The sequence below is a fragment of the Cololabis saira genome, chromosome 12 (genome assembly GCF_033807715.1).
Source record: "Cololabis saira isolate AMF1-May2022 chromosome 12, fColSai1.1, whole genome shotgun sequence".
Classification (NCBI taxonomy): domain Eukaryota; kingdom Metazoa; phylum Chordata; class Actinopteri; order Beloniformes; family Belonidae; genus Cololabis; species Cololabis saira.
This window is the reverse complement of record NC_084598.1, coordinates 23,277,921-23,296,013: the sequence shown is the minus strand read 5'-3', so window position 1 is coordinate 23,296,013 and position 18,093 is coordinate 23,277,921. Positions and strand designations below refer to the sequence as shown.

The 18,093-nt window shown below is 40.9% G+C and overlaps 1 protein-coding gene across 1 annotated transcript; it reads left to right on the top strand.

The window, feature by feature from the left end:
* The first annotated feature begins 2,807 nt into the window (after positions 1–2,807).
* Positions 2,808–14,822, top strand: si:dkey-32e6.6 (extracellular matrix protein 2). Its single transcript, XM_061734935.1, has 10 exons — positions 2,808–3,315; positions 3,440–3,579; positions 3,733–3,957; positions 4,068–4,353; positions 4,880–4,995; positions 6,299–6,431; positions 6,506–6,663; positions 7,288–7,427; positions 13,794–14,120; positions 14,396–14,822. Exons 1-10 carry the CDS (start codon positions 3,135–3,137, stop codon positions 14,565–14,567), a joined length of 1,878 nt encoding a protein of 625 aa, XP_061590919.1. The 5' UTR covers positions 2,808–3,134; the 3' UTR covers positions 14,568–14,822.
* Positions 14,823–18,093: the final 3,271 nt, after the last annotated feature.

Genomic DNA, 18,093 nt, shown 5'->3' with positions numbered 1-18,093 from the left:
GAGTTTCTCAAACTAAATTTCTAGCACCCTACTCTGCCAGTGTACAAATGGGGGTCCATTTGGTAAAAAAAATGAGGTAATTCACGATGTCAGGATATTTAATCGTTCGCAGAATAGTCGGGTCATCCGTGGTCCACGTTGTTTGCTCCAGCTCGTACGGATCATGGCCACCTAAAAGGTTTAATTTCTCTTTATACCTCGCCCTTTCTGGAGGACCAAGTCCTTCCCGGTATCTGGTATCTTCCCCACGTTTTGCCGAGGTTTTCCGTGGTTTTGACATGGTCAAATTTTACATGTTAGCCGCTTTGTTGTTGTTGTTCAACCTCCAGCCCTCCACAGCCTCCACTCTGCCTACAAATAATCCCGCCGCTATGGCTGCCGGGTCGCGGTACCGCCCATTTCGTGACGTCGGTGAAAACCCTCTATACGGTAATTTCCGTGGACGTAAAAAACTACTTTCCCCACACTTCTCAGTGAGGTCTTTAAGTCATGTGAGTTAATCCTGCCAATCAGCACAGATCATGCTTTGTCACAGACAGTGTCATCATGGCATCTGACCAATCAGCAGTGCCCTGGAGAAGCGGGAACTTCATTGATTTTCAAGAAGGGGAAAATTCACATTTTTGCTCCTACCTTCTTCCACACAAAAGTTCAGAAAGCTGAAACTAACCATGCTAAATTGACACACACGTGTTTGAATGATGGCGCTAGCTGATGAGATAAGTGTGGGTTGTGCAGAATTAGTGAAATAGTTAGCATGAATTATGGTGCTCCCATATATGATCATACGCCCCTGTGTGGTAAAACTAGTGCAAGTGACTGAGGAACCTTTTATAGACATATGCCAGATACTCTAGTAAGCCATACTTTGTGTATTTTTACAAATACACCCCCTTATGGTCAAACTAGTTCAAGTGACAGTGTCCTTTTGTAGACATATGCCCGGTGCATCTAGTAAGTCATACTTCGGGTGTTTTCGTTTTGCAAATAGCGCATTATAAGGTAAGAGAATATTGGATGTTGCCACAGATTTGTATAGCATATCAGTAGCACCATTGATTCTAATGCTATTCTTCACTTCTTGTTCTGTGGCGTGGTCAATGGCATGATCAACCTGCCTGCTGCTGGTGGAGAGAGAGGGTCAGGAGGTGATTGGACGAAATATATGGATGGAGAAAAAGAGAAGCCCTATAAGTCAAGTTATACCATTTATGGAGAAAAGTCCTAATATCTCTATGAAGAGACAGTAAAATGTTGAGAAGTTTAAAAAAATAAGGTATGTGTTTTTTCTATTTTTATACATATCCAATGTATGGGTACAATTTCATCCACAATGGGCAAGTAACCATACATGGTAACATCAGTGTTAGATACAATGTTACTCGCGATGGGCAATGGTAATGGTAAATTCTTTGACCTTGATTTGCATCAAGAATTTAAAAAAAAAAATGAAAAATACTCTGGTAGCAGCCCCCAATAACACTCTAGGGTTGAAATTGTAAATTTCCAAGTATTTCAATGAGTGCCCTAAAAAGGGTTGAAGTGATTTTTAAGTTGATTCTAAACTATAATCAATTGTACTTGACACTGAACACAAATTATAGCTGAAGCTTTAAATGCTTTGAGCCATTGATGTTTATAATCTGCACTTTTTGTGAAACATTTCAAAGCAGCTTTTTTTAACCGTCATTCCAATGTGAACTGGAATGAAAAGTATCTTGGATATGTACGCGATAATGGTTGGGTAAGTCTCGGCTATGTTTGTTCTGCACGAGACAAGTTGGTCACGTGACTTTAAGCTTGCAGGGATTTGAACTCAAATATATAATGTGCAACGTGTCCCATTCCAGTAAGTGGAATGGGACACGAGAAATGGAGATTTATATGTGGGAAAACCTAGACTCAGCGTCTTGTGGCATATATTGTTCGGGCCGCCGTCAGACACAGGTTAAGAAAGGTGTTGAATGTGGTCTGTGGATTACAGCATGTTCCTGTCACTTTAGACGAATCAGTCTGGACTCATCTGTTTACCTTGGGGGAGCACATCAGGTCCTGAGTGTTTAGTGTTAAGTTGTCCAGGTTGCCATTTGGAACATGTCTGGTTTCTTCTGTCTCAATGACTGATGTTCAGGTGCAGGGAAAAAAAAGTGACCACTAATAAATTCATAAACCTGACATGACCGGCATTAAGTTGACGGAACTTGATGATAAATTGTGCTCCGTGGACATGTTTAATATGTGTATCTGTGGTTACTGAGCAAATAAAGTGGAGCTCTCAGCGGGTTTCACTCCATGGTGAAGATCCCACCGTGGCTCCGCTCAGCCAGGACCACAGGGGGGATGTGAGGATACAACGCCACACGGTCCACGGTTCATGAGCAGCTTGCGTGTACTGAATGTAAAGATGTCCTCTCAGAGTTCATGTTTGTTTTTGTAGGTGCATGCTAGTGGCGCTCAGCCAAAAGAGGTCGACACCGACCTGCACTGTCTACCCCGTCTCCTGTGTACGCTGCCAACATCACATTCTCATCCCCTCTGGTCACAAAAGTGAGAGTGGACTAAAAATGATGATGTCCAGCTAGAATCTTTCACTGGTGTATGAACCTACTACGCCCCAGTTTCTTATTTTCTCCTTCTCTTCTGTCAACATCTCATCATCTCCGTAAAAATAGTTCTTTCCAGGCGGCGTTGGCGTTGACAGGAAGAGGAGACATGGAGGAGTGGGGCGGGTCTGTGTATTTTACGGTATAATGATCGAAAGCCTTTATTAACACTGCAAGAGTTTATTTTTCTGACCTCTCTACCTCCCATATGTTTGCTCCATCCTCTTGCTCTCGCTTCATTTCAGCATTCTCTCTGAGAAAGGGATGAGGCTGTAGTTCTGCTTTCCACTGACTAACAGCAGAGAAACATTTCATTTATTTTCTTTCAGTGTTCTTAGTACTAAATATAGGGATCTTCAGAAGATGGATCGTGCTTTGTAAACTTTTAAATTGAATGGTTCTTGTAAAGGTTCCTCCCTTTGGCACAACCTATGCTCTGTGGATTTGCTCTTTTCTCATCATCGTTCTGAAGTACAAGCCTCGGACCTCTCTCTTCAAAAGAAGACCTTGAGTTAACGTCGTGCGGTACAAATGCAGAGGATATGGATTTTCATCATTTGTGGCACAATTTCATGTGGCCTGACAGTTGAGTCTTTGCATGATGGCAAAGTGTTCTCAAAAACCTCTTCTGAGACACCTGACGTGGAAATAGCCATCCCTCCTCCATCAGGGATCGATACAAGAACGAGGTTATGGGACAAAGTTGTTACTGGTAAGATTTTGCTTTTTAAATGGAAGTAATTTAGTTTATACAAGATTTAAAGAAAGATAAGAAAATGATTTCTCCGTGTCTATAATTATCTTTGTGTTTTGCCTGTGTGCTTGGTGTGATGAAGGCGAGAGCGAGGACGTGCAGCCCCACATGGATGTAGAGAGTGAAGTGGACTCCAGACAGGTGGAGGCTGCTAGAGGAAAGAGAAGCGCCGGGGGCAACAGAAAACATGCAACGACAGTAGAGTCCATCGCATACAGAATAGTAAGACCACTACCATCAATGAGCGCACGTGGAAATGTAACATTTCTTAAAATGTATCAGTCATGAAATGGACTGAATCAGCATTTCCTTTTTTTTTTGTATGTAAGCCATCCTTTGCTTAACTGTCAATTGTTCCCTGCTGCATATCAACAGGCAGGGTGGGGTCAAGCTCTGATGGGTTGGGGAAAGCGTGGAAAAGCAGAGATGGAAGGCAACACGCTCATGGCTGCACTCAAGGAACTTCATACAGAGAAGAGACGGTTGATGGATCATGGGAAGACGCAAGTGAAAGAAGAAGAAGAAGAAGAAGAAGATGATGATGAGGATGATGATGATGATGATGATGACGATGATGACGATGATGAGGATGAAGATGAGGTCTCACCTTTTTTTTCTTTTTACAAATGAACCCATTATTTCTTTCAGCCCGCATTATTATCATTTATTTGTCCATTTTCTCATGTGTACTTGTGATTTTAATGCGTTAGGATGAAGAAGAGGAGGAAGAAGAAGAGGAGGAGGAAGAGGAGGTGGAAGGAGAAGGGGAAGGGGGAGGAGAAGGTGAAGGGGAGGAGGAAGAAGAAGAAGAAGAGGAGGAGGAGGAGGAGGAGGAAGCAACCGAGGCTCCGAGCAATCAAACAGAAACAGACTCCAACTTTACAACGTCTTTTCCTGGGTGTCGGATTGATGACGAAGAAATTCGCTGCAGGGGCGTCGGCCTGACACACCTGCCCGTCTTCCAGAACGAGGATGCCACAACACTGGATGTGGCAGGTGTGTGTGTGTGTGTGTGTATTACCATAAAACAAGCTTCTCTGTGCCATATGGGATGGGCCCTACTCTGGACAAAGAAAAAAAATAATTGCATCAATGACAAAGGCTGAAATTTAACGGCCTTGCATTTCAATCATCAAGCATCAAACTCTATTCATAAAGCACTTTTCATACATACGTGTAGCACAAAGTGCTTTGAAGTGTTTTGTAGCGTTTTGTAGCCCATAATGTTTTTTTTTGACAATTTAAAGTGATCTGTCGCCTGACTTTGACTTTACACTCAGGGTTGTTATGGAGTTGACACCACTTTAATGCAAAATGTTTTTGGCAGAAAAAATGACAAAATTGAAAACTGACGAGTCACTTTGCTTCACTCAAGCTCATTTACAGATTGTAATATCTATATAAATTCCATCCCGTGTTAATATGACATGACAATATCAAGCGAAAAACCTCATCACCCTGATAGCAGGCGTCACTGTATTCTAAACCTTTTCATTATGCTCAATGGGATTTTCTTTTTTAGAGAACAACATCAGAATCATCTCTCCACAAGCTTTTGTCGGCCTGCCCGACCTGGAGTACCTGGACCTGAGCCAGAACCAACTGGATGATGAGTCATTCATCCAAAACCCTTTGTTGGTGAGTAACTCTGCTTTCTCAGACTAAAAGCTGCAGTCCTGCAGTTCCAGTTCAGCTAGCTCTGCCTGTCGTCTGCAGACACTTGCACAACTTGAGGTGTTTCCTCTCTTTGTTAATTGCATGAACTCATTGTGACCTGGTGCAACAGGTCCTCACACTTTTATATGTGTGAACCTGGTGAAGGACATGGTTGGCTTCAGATCGCTAAGATGTGTATAAAGATAAACATGATGACGATGATGGTATTTTACAACAAAAGCAAGATGTTTCACCTCTAAAGTGGTTTTTAATTGTGTGATTTCTGTTTTTTCGGAGGCTGAGAAATAAACACATTTAGTGGTAATTTGAAACTTCCCACAACTTTTAAAAGGAACTTGTCCTCCAGACAAATAGAAAAGCCAAAGGAAAAAGGGGAAAAAGGGGACAAGAATGAAAACTTAGATTTTTACCTAAATTTGTTTTGTTGCAATTCTTGATCTATTGGTGTTAATAAAATCTACTAATGCTCTGATGATTTGTTGAATATAAGATAAAAAAGTCATAAATCATAATAAAAAAGGTAAAACATATTGTCTTATGCAGAGTCAAAGTTTGAAACTGAATATTAGATTCAAGCTAAAGAGAAGCACCACAATAATAACCACTTCATGTTCCGAGGGGCTCCCTCTGCGCTCTGACAGAGCATCTGCAGTCTGTGAATGAGCTTTATGAATCGCTTTTCTGATAATAAAATTCAAGCAGATCTGAGCCTTCATCAGAAGATTGATAAAAGAGTGCGTAAACTGCATTAACAGATGCTTTTTAAGAATAACCCGGGTGCAACCTCTGCATGGCCGCAGGCTAAATTCAGATCCTGACCACACTGAGGCAGCAACCATGCTCTCCAATCATTGCACACCGCCACCGATAAACTGTCATTGGCAGGATGACCCTGAAGGAAAACAGCTGCAGCCAGTGATGTGTAGAATAAGAGGAAGCTATTTTTGAAGGAGTCTTTGTCCCTAATTTTCTCCCTGCTGTCCCATAATGACAGAGGACTGATGGACAGGCTGGAGGGATATTGAAAATATACTGTCCACTGCTTTTACTTGCACATCAACCACCACAGCAGCTCGGGATGAAACACCACCCAGAGTAGCTTTACCAAAGAATGCAACAAGACAAAAGGAACAGAAAACAAGCACTGAATGGAGTTACTTCATTTTGAGTATTTCTATGAATTCGAGCTAGAATAGAAAAATTATTGATTATGAGACCAGAATCCATTTGTTCTGTTTTATAGTTTGTGCTATATTTACTGCAGAACTTGACCTCTCTGAAGAAACTGAACCTAAACGGCAACCAGATCACCAGGATCCCGGCGTTACCACAGTCTCTGGAGGAGCTCAATATCACCCACAACAGGCTTAGTGCACTCCCTCCTGAAAGCTTCAAAGGTACCTGGTCTCCAAGGAAATTAAAGCGAAAAAGAAAGTCTAGTGTGAAAATAAAAAGTATCATTCTCTTTTAGGCTTGATAAACCTGCTGAAGCTGGATCTGCAGGGGAATGAACTTCATGAAGTCAGCGTTTCACCTCTAGCCTTCAAACCACTGCGGAAGCTTGAGGACCTGCAGCTGAACAACAACCGATTCCGTTCCCTCCCTCTGGGCCTTCCTCCCTCTCTTCAGGTGTGCTGGTACTGGATCCTGCAGAGGAGGATATTTGTAATGTTTGAATATATTACAGGCTATTGCTGTACTCCAGGTGACCACTGGAACAGAGCTTTACCTCTGGTGTGGACTGTACACTTTACCTGCAGTGAGCCATGTTTACGTTTACTGCAAATCCACATTAAAGGAAATGTAAAGTGAGCTAAAATTCATCAGATTTTAAATTTAAATTTCATATAGAAATCACATGCAAAAGGAAGGCATTCTAGTAGTATATTTTTTATTTATTTATTTATTTTTTTTATTTATTATTTATTGGATCCCCATTAGTCCGCATACATATGAAGACTATTCTTCCTGGGGTCCACATTAAATCATACAATTAATCAACAATACAGCATTTGTACAAAGAATTACATAGATCAATTAACCTGAAAATATTAACATAAATTTCTCAGTGCATATGAACAAATACTAATAATAACTATTGTAACAGAATATTATGTCGAAACACAGCTTCTCTCAGTTTACTTTTGAAACTAGCCATTCCTGTGGTTGAAATCAAGTGTATAGGTGCCATGAAAAGAGGGGATTACTAGAAACTAGAAGTATTATTGTATTTCTGTCTTTCATGTGTTATAGGTGCTACAAATGAAAGGAAATGGGATGGAGATAGTGACAGAGGAGCCACTGAGGCAGAGCAAGCATTTACGAATGCTGGACCTGAGTCACAACCAGCTACACGAGCAGGCCATTTATACCCACGCCTGGATCCATCTAAAGTATGTCCATCCATCCATCCATCCATCCATCCATCCATCCATCCATCCATCCATCCATCCATCCATCCATCCATCCATCCATCCATCCATCCATCCATCCATCCATCCATCCATCCATCCATCCATCCATCCATCCATCCATCCACCTACCTCGCCCCACATCCTGCCATGCAGTTCCCCAATATACCACACGAGGGCAGCACACTCCTATTGAGAACCTACACCAGTTCTTATTGATTAATAAAATATTATTGAGCAGAAAGAACAGCAATAATTAGCCATCCTTGTGATAATTCTTTGACGTTGACACTTTTCAGAGATAAGGGTAACAGTGCATCCCCTGCGGCAATTCTGACAGCACTACCTTTCACTTTACTTTCACTTTCTTACACATAGACACACTCTGGCATATTAATATCTGACAAACATTTTGATTGATGACTTTGCATACTTAGATGAGCGGGAGTGCGGGTTAGCTTGAGAGCAACTGTTTGTGTGGGTGTTTGTGTGCTTTAAAAATAGTAAATTCTGGTTGGTTTTAGTTTGCGCCCTGGGATTCTTGTGAACCACAGTTTGAGCTTCAGGGATATTTCTGAAAGAATGTGAAAGAGGGAATGCAGGAGAGACCAGTATGAGCTGGAGGACAAAGTTATAAAGTGGAGACAGTAACGTCAGGAGACATTTAATTGAGGAACTTGTCAGATCCTGTAAAAGTAAATGTAAAACAAACTTTTTCAACTGGAGGGATGAAAATTTACAAGAAAACATTTAAAGGGACCGTCTGAAAATTGCATTTATCCTCTGACTCCAATGATATTTGATGCCAGATGCTTGATCTCATTAGTAGAGCAACAACTTTCCCACTGGAACAGCATGCTTATTTGCTGCCTGTCTTATAAAAGCCTCCTTCAGCTCTGCAGAGATGGTAAACTACGAACTCAACCAGCCTGATCTGAACTTCATGTACTCAGACAAAGGTCACTGCCTACTTTAAGAAAGTGGCATAAAGTAAAGATTCTCCCTATGTCACTGTTGACCACTATTCTTTAGATGTGTCTTTGTAACTGTATGTTGAACGTACAGACGTGTAAGCCCTCTAAAGTGTGTGGAGGAATAGATTAGGGCAGAGAAAAAGTGAGAAACAAATTGAAAAGTAACGTGATCCAGAGTGCTGGTTTTGGTTAGTGTGGTGCCTGTTTCCCGTGGTAGAGTTGATATTATTGTTGCCTCCTGCAGAGGTAACAGCGGGCAGATTCTGGAGGTTACAGGGAGCTGGGGACTGGAGCTTGGACCGGGGTTCAGCGTCAGTCAGACTGGGCAAGCTACAACAATCTTACCTCATAATATCCCTTCTTAATGCGTTTCACTGTGGCAGGCAAACATTTATGTACAATGTATTTTATTAATATGTATAGAAAGGTGACTAGAAAGGCACGGTGTGAAGGATTGCACATTTCTTTACTACTTCAAGCACAACGTTTTAACTGAATTATTTAAAGTTTAAAGATGGAGAAAAAGTTTGGACATCCTGCATGGTCGGTAACTTGAAATATCCTCCCATGACAAGTCACAGCTTGTATAATATTTTTTTTATAGTCAGCCGTGTCTCATTTGACTTCTTTTTTTGGAAATTTTCCTAACATTTAGACATTTAGTTATGTGTTATTCTTAGACTATTATGTGTTCCTTTTATTTTTTTCCTGAGAACATTTTATAACCCCAATTCCAAAAAGAAAAAAGTCTGGGCAGTAAAATTCACATACAAACAGATTGCAATGATTTACAGATTTCATAAGCCTATATTTTAGCTACAATAGAACATAGAAAACATATCAAATGTTGAAAGTTAGACTTCAGGAAAAATATTGAATTTGATGAATTTGAAAGAGTTGGGACATGGGCAACAAAATGCTAGAAAAGTAAGTAGTACTAAAAAGATACACCTGGAGGAACTTCTTGGTACAAATTAGGTGAAATGGTAGAAGGTCAGTGACGTGATTGGGTATCAAAATTGCATCTTACAGAGGCAGAGGCTCTCATAATTAAAGATGGGCAGGGGCTCACTAAACTGGAAAAATATAATAATAATAATAATAATAATAATAATAATAATAATAATAATAATAATAATAATAATAATAATAATAATAATAATAATAATAATAATAATAATAATAATAATAATAATAATAATAATAATTGGAAATCACTTTTATTGGATTGGGAACACTTCCAGAAGTCCATTCCCAAGATCTCCTCTGGAGCAAAGAGGATACGGGACCGTATTCATGGCTTGTCATCGGTGCTCAGTTTTGAAGTCTGGATTCTTGATAATATGGAGGCTATTGTGGAATGGGGAGCTTGCACATCTGGAAAGGAAAAATCATGCTGGAAGGTATGCACCGGTCTTAGAGAACCACTTGCATCTGAACAGCATCTTCTTCAGGGAAGAGCTTGCATCTTTCAGCAAGACAATGCTAACTTGTATGTAGCATTCATTATAGGAAAATGGCTTTGTAGCAAAAATTCACTGGCCTGTCTGCAGTCCAGACCATCTTCCAAGAGAAAATACTTGGCCCAAGATGAAATACGTACAAGAAAGAAAACGAAGGATTTTTAAGCAGCTTGAATCCTATATCAGATAAGAATGGCATGGCATTCCTCTTCAAAAATCCCAGCAGCTGGTTCCTGATCCTTCTCCAGATGTATATATGGACTGATGTTAAAAGACTGGGAGACTCCACACCATGGTTAAGATCGCTGTCACAGCTTTTTTGATATGTGTTACTGCCATACATTTTTAAATTACACAGTATTATCCTTAAGATGAAACATTTCCTCCCTAACATCTTATTCTTTTTGTGTTCTAGTGTTAAGAAAATATGGGTTTATGAGATTTGGAAATAAGTGCATTTTGTTCTGATACAAATTTTACACAGTGAGACCTGTTTTTAGTACTTATTAAACACTTCATCTTTCATTTATTAACACGTTCCAGGTTTCACACTGATCCAGGATCTGTCTTGTCCGTGTTGTAATGTGTGTGTGGGCAGAACAATTAATACCCCTTTATGTTGAAATAAACACATTTTCAGTGTAGAAGAATGCAGCAAGTTGCAGAGAAATGTTTTATTCTATGTGATAACTATGTTTATATACATTAGGGATCTAAACACCGTTTTTCCACTTCAGCTAACAATTGTGCCTCCCTTGTTTGTGTGTGTGTGTTTCTCCCACTACATGTTTGTTATGCAACCTTATCGTGCTGTAGCTTAGAGCTGACAGTCGTAGCCGACTTTCCGCACAAGGTTCCGCCTTTATCTTTATGCAAACAGCTGTAGAAAAATGCACACGCACTTATATGCGCACACAACTGCGTGCTCATCTCCTCCAAGGTCTGCAATATTCTGTCGGTTTAAATCAGTGTCCTGGATCATTCCTCATCAATCACATCTGTGACAAAACTTTAAATGACTTCCACTGATGGCGGTTGAAACAGACACACCCCACCATCCCAAATGTTTGACATAAAAGTTAAAAAAAACATGTATTATTTGATGTTTTGAATGTATGTCATCATTCACTTTATTGTGAAAATTATCAGATTATTTTCATGTTCTTGAAAATTGGTTATTAACTAAAAAAAAAATAAACAAAAAAAAACAACCCTAATATGACGACAAAAACATGATTACTCGATATCAAAAAAGGGTTTGCCGAACATTTATGCGTCTTGTGTTCAAACAGCTGGTGGTCTTAGTAAATCAGTTTTTCCTGTCTGGTCTGCGTTTTCTTTGGCATCGCAGCAGACATGCTGCTTTTGGAGATCTGTACATATTATTCATTGCAGAAAGGCTCAGACTGACTGCATGGAGGTGCAGGTTTGATGACCATCTCACCAAAGATGTGTGTGTGTGTGTGTGTGTGTGTGTGTGTGTGTGTGTGTGTGTGTGTGTGTGTGTGTGTGTGTGTGTGTGTGTGTGTGTGTGTGTGTGTGTGTGTGTGTGTGTGTGTGTGTTTGTGGGAGCCTGATGGGACTTGCAACAAAAGCTCTTTTTGTTTTTGGCAAAGCAGTTTAGTTTTGTAATAAGCTTATGCAAGCAAGAGAATTAAAAAAAACAACCCATCTGAATCACAGGCACCACTATGTTTGAACTAACCCATTACGGTAAAATATGACACTTATATTAAGTGAAAGCTTGTGCATTTAATCATTTTATTAATATTTCTTTGACATTTCTGTGTTACAAATACGTCATATTTGGAACGGCTGCATGAACACAACCATTCATAATGGGTCTCCAGAAAACAATATACAGCTGCAGAAGATTTTTAAAAGACTTGGTTTTTAAATGCTTTCAAATATGCCTCGTTCTGTTTTCAAGTGACAAATGGCACAAAACGTTTCCAGACACCAGTCAATTTTAATAAATTTATGACACAAAGAAGAGCACATGCTTCTTTGATAAATCTCCAGCTATGACCTGCCACCATCCATCCATCACAGCATTTATTTTTTTTAAAGTCCAGACTTGAACTTTTTTACTTGATTGGCACAGCTAATCTGGCCCAGCATGCCTTCCTTTTCTCCATCGCCAGACTTCGTCATCAACATGTGTAGAGCTGGCACGGTTGGCTCGGCACACATGGAGATGTGTTTGTGTATTTTGTAATTATTATTACTGAGCTTCTGCTGTTGAAGATGAACAGAACATGAGCTGGAGACACCTGGCCATGCGCAAAACCACAGAGACACACAAGGCCAAAAACATTTGGCCTGGTGTTGCAGTTATGTGTCTCTTGTTGAACATTTTAGAAACAGAACAATATTTTACTTTTAACGCATAGAGAGGCTTTATGCATGCGGCTTTACATTTGCGTTATAATATTCGGATGCATTTTTCTATCTGCACATCGATCATCTTGGCACGTCTCTGTATCTTTGGGCATGTTCTTAGTGTCCTTGCACAATGTGGTTTTACTGCTTTTTCCAGTCATGTTGCCTGCACATGGGTGTGCATGTGTGTTCCTGTGAGCCTGTGTATAGGTGCCAGTGGGTGGGAGAGCAGAGGGTGGAGGACTCTGAGACGAGAGGACTGTGTGTCCCTCTGCTCATTAATACCATGTGGAGCTCCAAGCAGTGGCGTACTGCTTCTGAACTTCTTGGCGAACTTTAAAATACAAATCAGCATCGCACAACTGGTCTGAACTGGTTGGGAGACACACGGAGGGAGATGTATTTCAGGCTTAAACCTTTAAGTAGAAACATCTCCTTTTTCCCCCCTTTAAGACGGTTCTTCATATCTCCCACAGTGCATAAAAGAAAGATGTTGCTTTGGCTTGTGTGCTCATGCAGCTTGAGTTTAATCTCCTACAATTCTATATATCCTCTAAGCTTTTCTTTCAGTAAAACATTTATGATTATACTAATGTTTTATTGCATCTTTTTTTAAGCAGAGAGGACTCTATAATCATCCTTAATTTCTCTGAGGTCTGCCAGTGGACCTCATTTGACCAGGCTGAAGGAGGAGGGCCCAAAGCTAAAAGTCTATTTTTTTGTAATGTTCAGAAATCCTCTGAAATGGTCAGAGATGTGGGTATTTTTACAGTCATGTGTCACCTGGCTTGTGGAAATACAAGCCTAACAAGCAACAAAAACAGTTAATTGATAATGAGAGTTTTCATGTTTAAGGGCTGAGTTGATGTCAAAGTCTTAGTTACTTTCATTCGTGGCAGTAAAGCAGAAACATTCAGCATCTAATGTCCCTCGTTCTCTTTCTACTCCTTGGTCACCAGCTCACTTTGCATTGTGGTCAGTGGTTATTCAGCTGAATGCCTTTTTAACCTGATTGTTTGCTCAGCGTTGATGCTGCAGAATAGAAAATGAGTCTCCTGTCCTGCCGCGAGCTGTGCTGCAAACTCACAACAGCTGTACGGGATCTTCCAACAAAAACAGTGAAGCCCTGTACCACATCTTCGCCCCAGGCCCCTTCAGATCTGGTCATACCTCTACAGCCGCTTCCTGCAAACATTTTCATACTCCTCAGCCACTCAGCTATGAATTGCCACTCAAACTGCCACGCTCCTATACCCTGCACCCCACTGGGGTTATTTCTTCTCTTCAGTCAGTCTTTATTATTCCCTGGAAAGCTTCTCCTCCCAGCCCGTCACGCAAAAGCTTAGTAATTATAAAATCTACGGTCTGAGTCTAGAAACCTACATGCTAACGTCACTATTCTGACTGTTCCAGAGTGGGGCAGTACATTTTGTTCAAAACTGTGATGGTTTTATGCTCTGGGTTAGGAAAAGCATTTAATTTGAAGGGGTGTTATATGATTGACAATCTTCTGTGTTCCTGTTTGTCAGGGCTCTGGAAACCTTGGACCTGTCCCACAACTGGTTCACCTCCGTTCCAACGACTCTGCCTCGTAGTCTCCGTAAGCTCGTCCTGGAGCACAACAAAATCAGTTACGTCCCCACATTCGCCTTCCGCCACCTGCGGCCTGGCCTGCAGTCCCTCCATCTCTCCCACAATAGAGTAGGCAATGACGGCATAGGACGGACAGCTCTTGTTGGAACTTACCGCTCGCTGACAGAGCTCCTGCTGGACAACAATCACCTGGCTGAGATTCCTCAAATCCTCAGGCAGTTCAAGAACCTGGAGATGCTGAGGCTGGACCACAATCACATCAGGTACAGCTCCAGTTATCAAATGTAATTTGAATTGCTTGCTTTTTTATTACCAAGTTCAGGCTTCTTCTGAAAAAAACAAACAAAAACAAAGCAACAACATAACAAAGGAAATGGCAAAGAAGAATAGGCGCGTATCCACACAAATTAAATGTCACACACACACATTTTGGATGTCCATCCAGCTCTTATTTTGTCTACTCCTTTGATTGTTTGTCTTCTCGTCTTCAGTTTCCAGAAAGTGTCTACATTTAAATGTATGTGTGTTGTGGTTTCAGGCAGGTGAGGCAGTGGGGAGTGTGTCATCCCCGAAATTCTGGCTCCAGCTTGACTTCAGTGCATCTGGAAAACAATCTCCTGGAACCCGAAGCAATTTCTCCAAAGGCCTTCTCCTGTGTCGCCGATGCACAAGGAGTAGTCCTCTATCCACAACAGGACAGGCATATATGAACTGACAGATGAACACAATGTGCTGTGCACGGGCGTGTCGCCATTACAGCTGCACAAGTTTGGTCTCCCTTTGCATCTTTATAATCACTCTTGAGTCTGAGTTTGTTGAAAAGTAGCTTAATCGTGCTTGCTCAGTCAGTCAGAGCTTTCATTTTCTGTCCCCCAAACCCAGTCTTTTTCTTTGACTTGTCATCTTTGAGTTGGAAAATGCCTGTAATATTTTAATATGCAATAAAGCAAATACAGTATGTCATCTCCACGTCGCCATCGTCTAAAAGGATTTTTAAGATGAACAGTGCTAATACATTACAGTAGAATCTGGAACTTCTTCAAACAGTTTGTACTCTTTCTGGGTATGCAGGAGGAGTCTTTAATCAGGGTGTGACACAAATGTAAATGAGAGATGAAGCAGTCCAATCTTAGGTGTCTTAAAAACAGACGGAATGTCTGCTGACACAGACCTAAAGAAGCCATTAGGAAGTTGAATATAAACATGATGCTGTTGTTCTATCACCAGATGAGCTCCAACATAAACAAGTGTACATGGGGTCACTCTGACAGGGTAGTTAACCATTTCAGCGAGATCAGTTACTGTTCAGGGCTGCCAAATACAGTAATCTGGCATGCAATAGAGGAAATGAGAAAATAGTGCGGAGCATGTCCAGGTTGAGTGGAACCAAGGGGCAAACATCAGGCAGGCTTGTACGACACAATTCAGCCATTGTTCCTCGAAGGTCTCTAAGCTGATCTGTGAAAAATGAGAGGAGAAGCAATTCATGTCTAGTTGAATCCAATGAGGCATAGCCAAGGGAAAGGAAATTTAAAACAGAGAAAGATGAAGTCGGAGGATAGAGAGCTAGATCACATTCAGAGCTGCTTTCCTGGTGGAACTGGAAACCTCCGGCACTCTTTCGTCCTGCTAACCTTATTCGCAAAGTCACCTCCCAGATCTCAAGATTCTCTCTTCCTCTTTACTGGTATGTGGATTTATTGGCACGTCCATATTTCATTGTCTGTCCTTTCAGCTGGTGGTCCCCAAACTCATTTGTCACAGTGCAACACGCCAATGTTCTCGGCTGATTCAAAGATGCTTTGTTAGAGTGTGGCGGAAGTGAAAGTGTTATTTCATTAATAACGCTGTAGCATTGTGGCCTTAACAGAAACATTACAGAAGCAGGGGGAAAAGAAAAAAGATATTTTTCTTTTACTTCTTACATCTTGTATTTATAGCAGTGGGCCTATCAATATTAAGAGATAGGGTAGGGGTTAAACTAACAATTTTGGGTGTCTTCTTGTTATTGTTTTCAACCCCAGAGTTGGATAGGAGGGTAAATACCACTCTCCTCTCTGTGCATCCAATAATCCAGTCTGACTAGACTGGATTAATGTATGCTATGTGCTGGCTATAATATAGCCTACCTTAGTCTCTAGCTCGACTTGCTAGTTGCTGGAGGTGGATTGCTATATTTAGCCCAATTTAGAAAAAAAACAACTTCCAAACAAGTAAAAAATGTGTTTATATGTTGTAACTTGTTCATTTAATTTCTGCTGAAATAACTATATTCTCATTAAGGGGAGGTGGCAATGCCTGGGTGCAGTAATCCGTGATAGCACCAGAACCCTCCTGCATCTCCCGTCAATTGTGTTGCTCGCCAGTGGCAAGAAACATGATTGCTAACTATGGCCAAGTTTGTGAGCGCACAGTCATCAGATTATGATTACTTGGGCCAAACAATCATTTAAAGTAGCCTACAAAGTAGCAATAGTTAGCATCATTGTCACTCATAGTAAGTCGGTCAAGCTAACATGTCTAACTGTGATTGACATAAGGTGGGCGAGTTCCAGCTGGCTTCCCAGGTCTGTTGCAAAGTGGCGCTGTGCAGTAGGAGGAAAAGAGGCTTTAAAACTGCTCTTCATGTTCATGAAGGGTTTGTCCAGTAATTAAACAGTACGCTCGAACTCTCTGATCACGCGTTACCTGGCAACATCGTTGCTGGAGACAAGCACTCAATGCAGGTAGTGATGCTTTGCCAAATTAAAGTTCCTTACATGTATCCGATTATACGTTTATGGCACATTATTTTACATAGTCATGTCAACACAAGGTAAATAAGCAAATCGCAACATGTAAATAAGAACTTTTTGGAGTTATCAGGAAGTTAATTAGGCGAGGTGAAGCAATCCTCATCCAGCATTAACTGGGGGAGCAGTGACTTGTCTTCATTGGGAAACTTTAAACCATAAAATATATGTAATAAAATGATTTGCAATTTCACTGAGACAAAAACAATTGATAGCTGATGCAATACCATTTCACAGTTTACGTAGTCTTTTTAATTTGTAAATCTACTTTCTTTTAGAGTAATGGATGCAATATAATGGAAACGTGTTTCAGACATGTTCAGTCAGTAAAGTCATAAGTTACAGAACGTGCAACTGCTGTGTTCGCTGGTTGGCTCGTGATGTAAGGTTTCAGCTGAGAGAAGTGTTTCTGCAGCTCAAAATGAAGACCAGAAAGCCTCCTGCAGATGTTTGAGTTACAAAAGCTGAATGAGAGAGGGATGGAGGCGAAGGCTGAAGCTGATGACACAGCAAAACAATGCTGTGACCGTACACTACATGAGTGATTTGAATATAATGGATGAACAGACACATTCACAGAGTCACTCTTCTCACTCTATGTGCTTAGACATGTAATCACATGTTAGATTTCCGCTCTTATTCCGTGTATGTGGTGCAGTCTCCAGTCTCCATAATTGTACAGTCATTTTGGAAATAGCACATTACTGTCTAAGAAACTACACAATCAAATTTATATTGCAATTCTTGCACGTTACAGGTCGAATGGAGAAGTTTGACAAAATAAAAAAAGCTGTAACCCCTTCTTTCCCCCCGACGATATCCGATCGTTGAGGTTTCTTCTGAAATAAATAAATAAATAAATAGTTTTACTGTGAATACCCTTAAAACTAGCTTCCATCGGAGGGTTTGAATATGACAGACTTGCCACCTCAGTGCCGTTCATCAAAACGTGTGTGACATGAGTAAACTGCTTAACCGACGCACCATCAAATGCAACAGATGTTTTGCATCATGTCTCGCAAAAGCCAGATCCCGTTTGTAAGTGGTTGACCGTGAATTGGTGTCAAGCGTTTCATCTCCCATGTACTGTCTGTTCTTACCCAGAGAACAGCAGCTTCCTGTGTTTGTTATTGGATTGGGGGGTGGGGGGTTGCTGGGCTGATAAAATAAAAAGCACCAGTACACACAGAGGAAAGCAGCTGAGGAATTCTCCTCATGGCTCTGACGACCATCAGAAAGACACAGATAATGCAAAGCGAGGACACAGAGGACGACTGGAGGGTACAAGAGTGAGGGCAGCTCCTTTGATAGAAGATCGAGTTCCAGCGTTAGGGGTCAACTATTTGGGGTCAATAAGAATGTGCTGACAGTAGACTTTGTCCCTCAGCTCGTATGTGCTCGTACCATCGGGAGTTTGCTGGAGCTGAATCAAAAAGGGGAACTA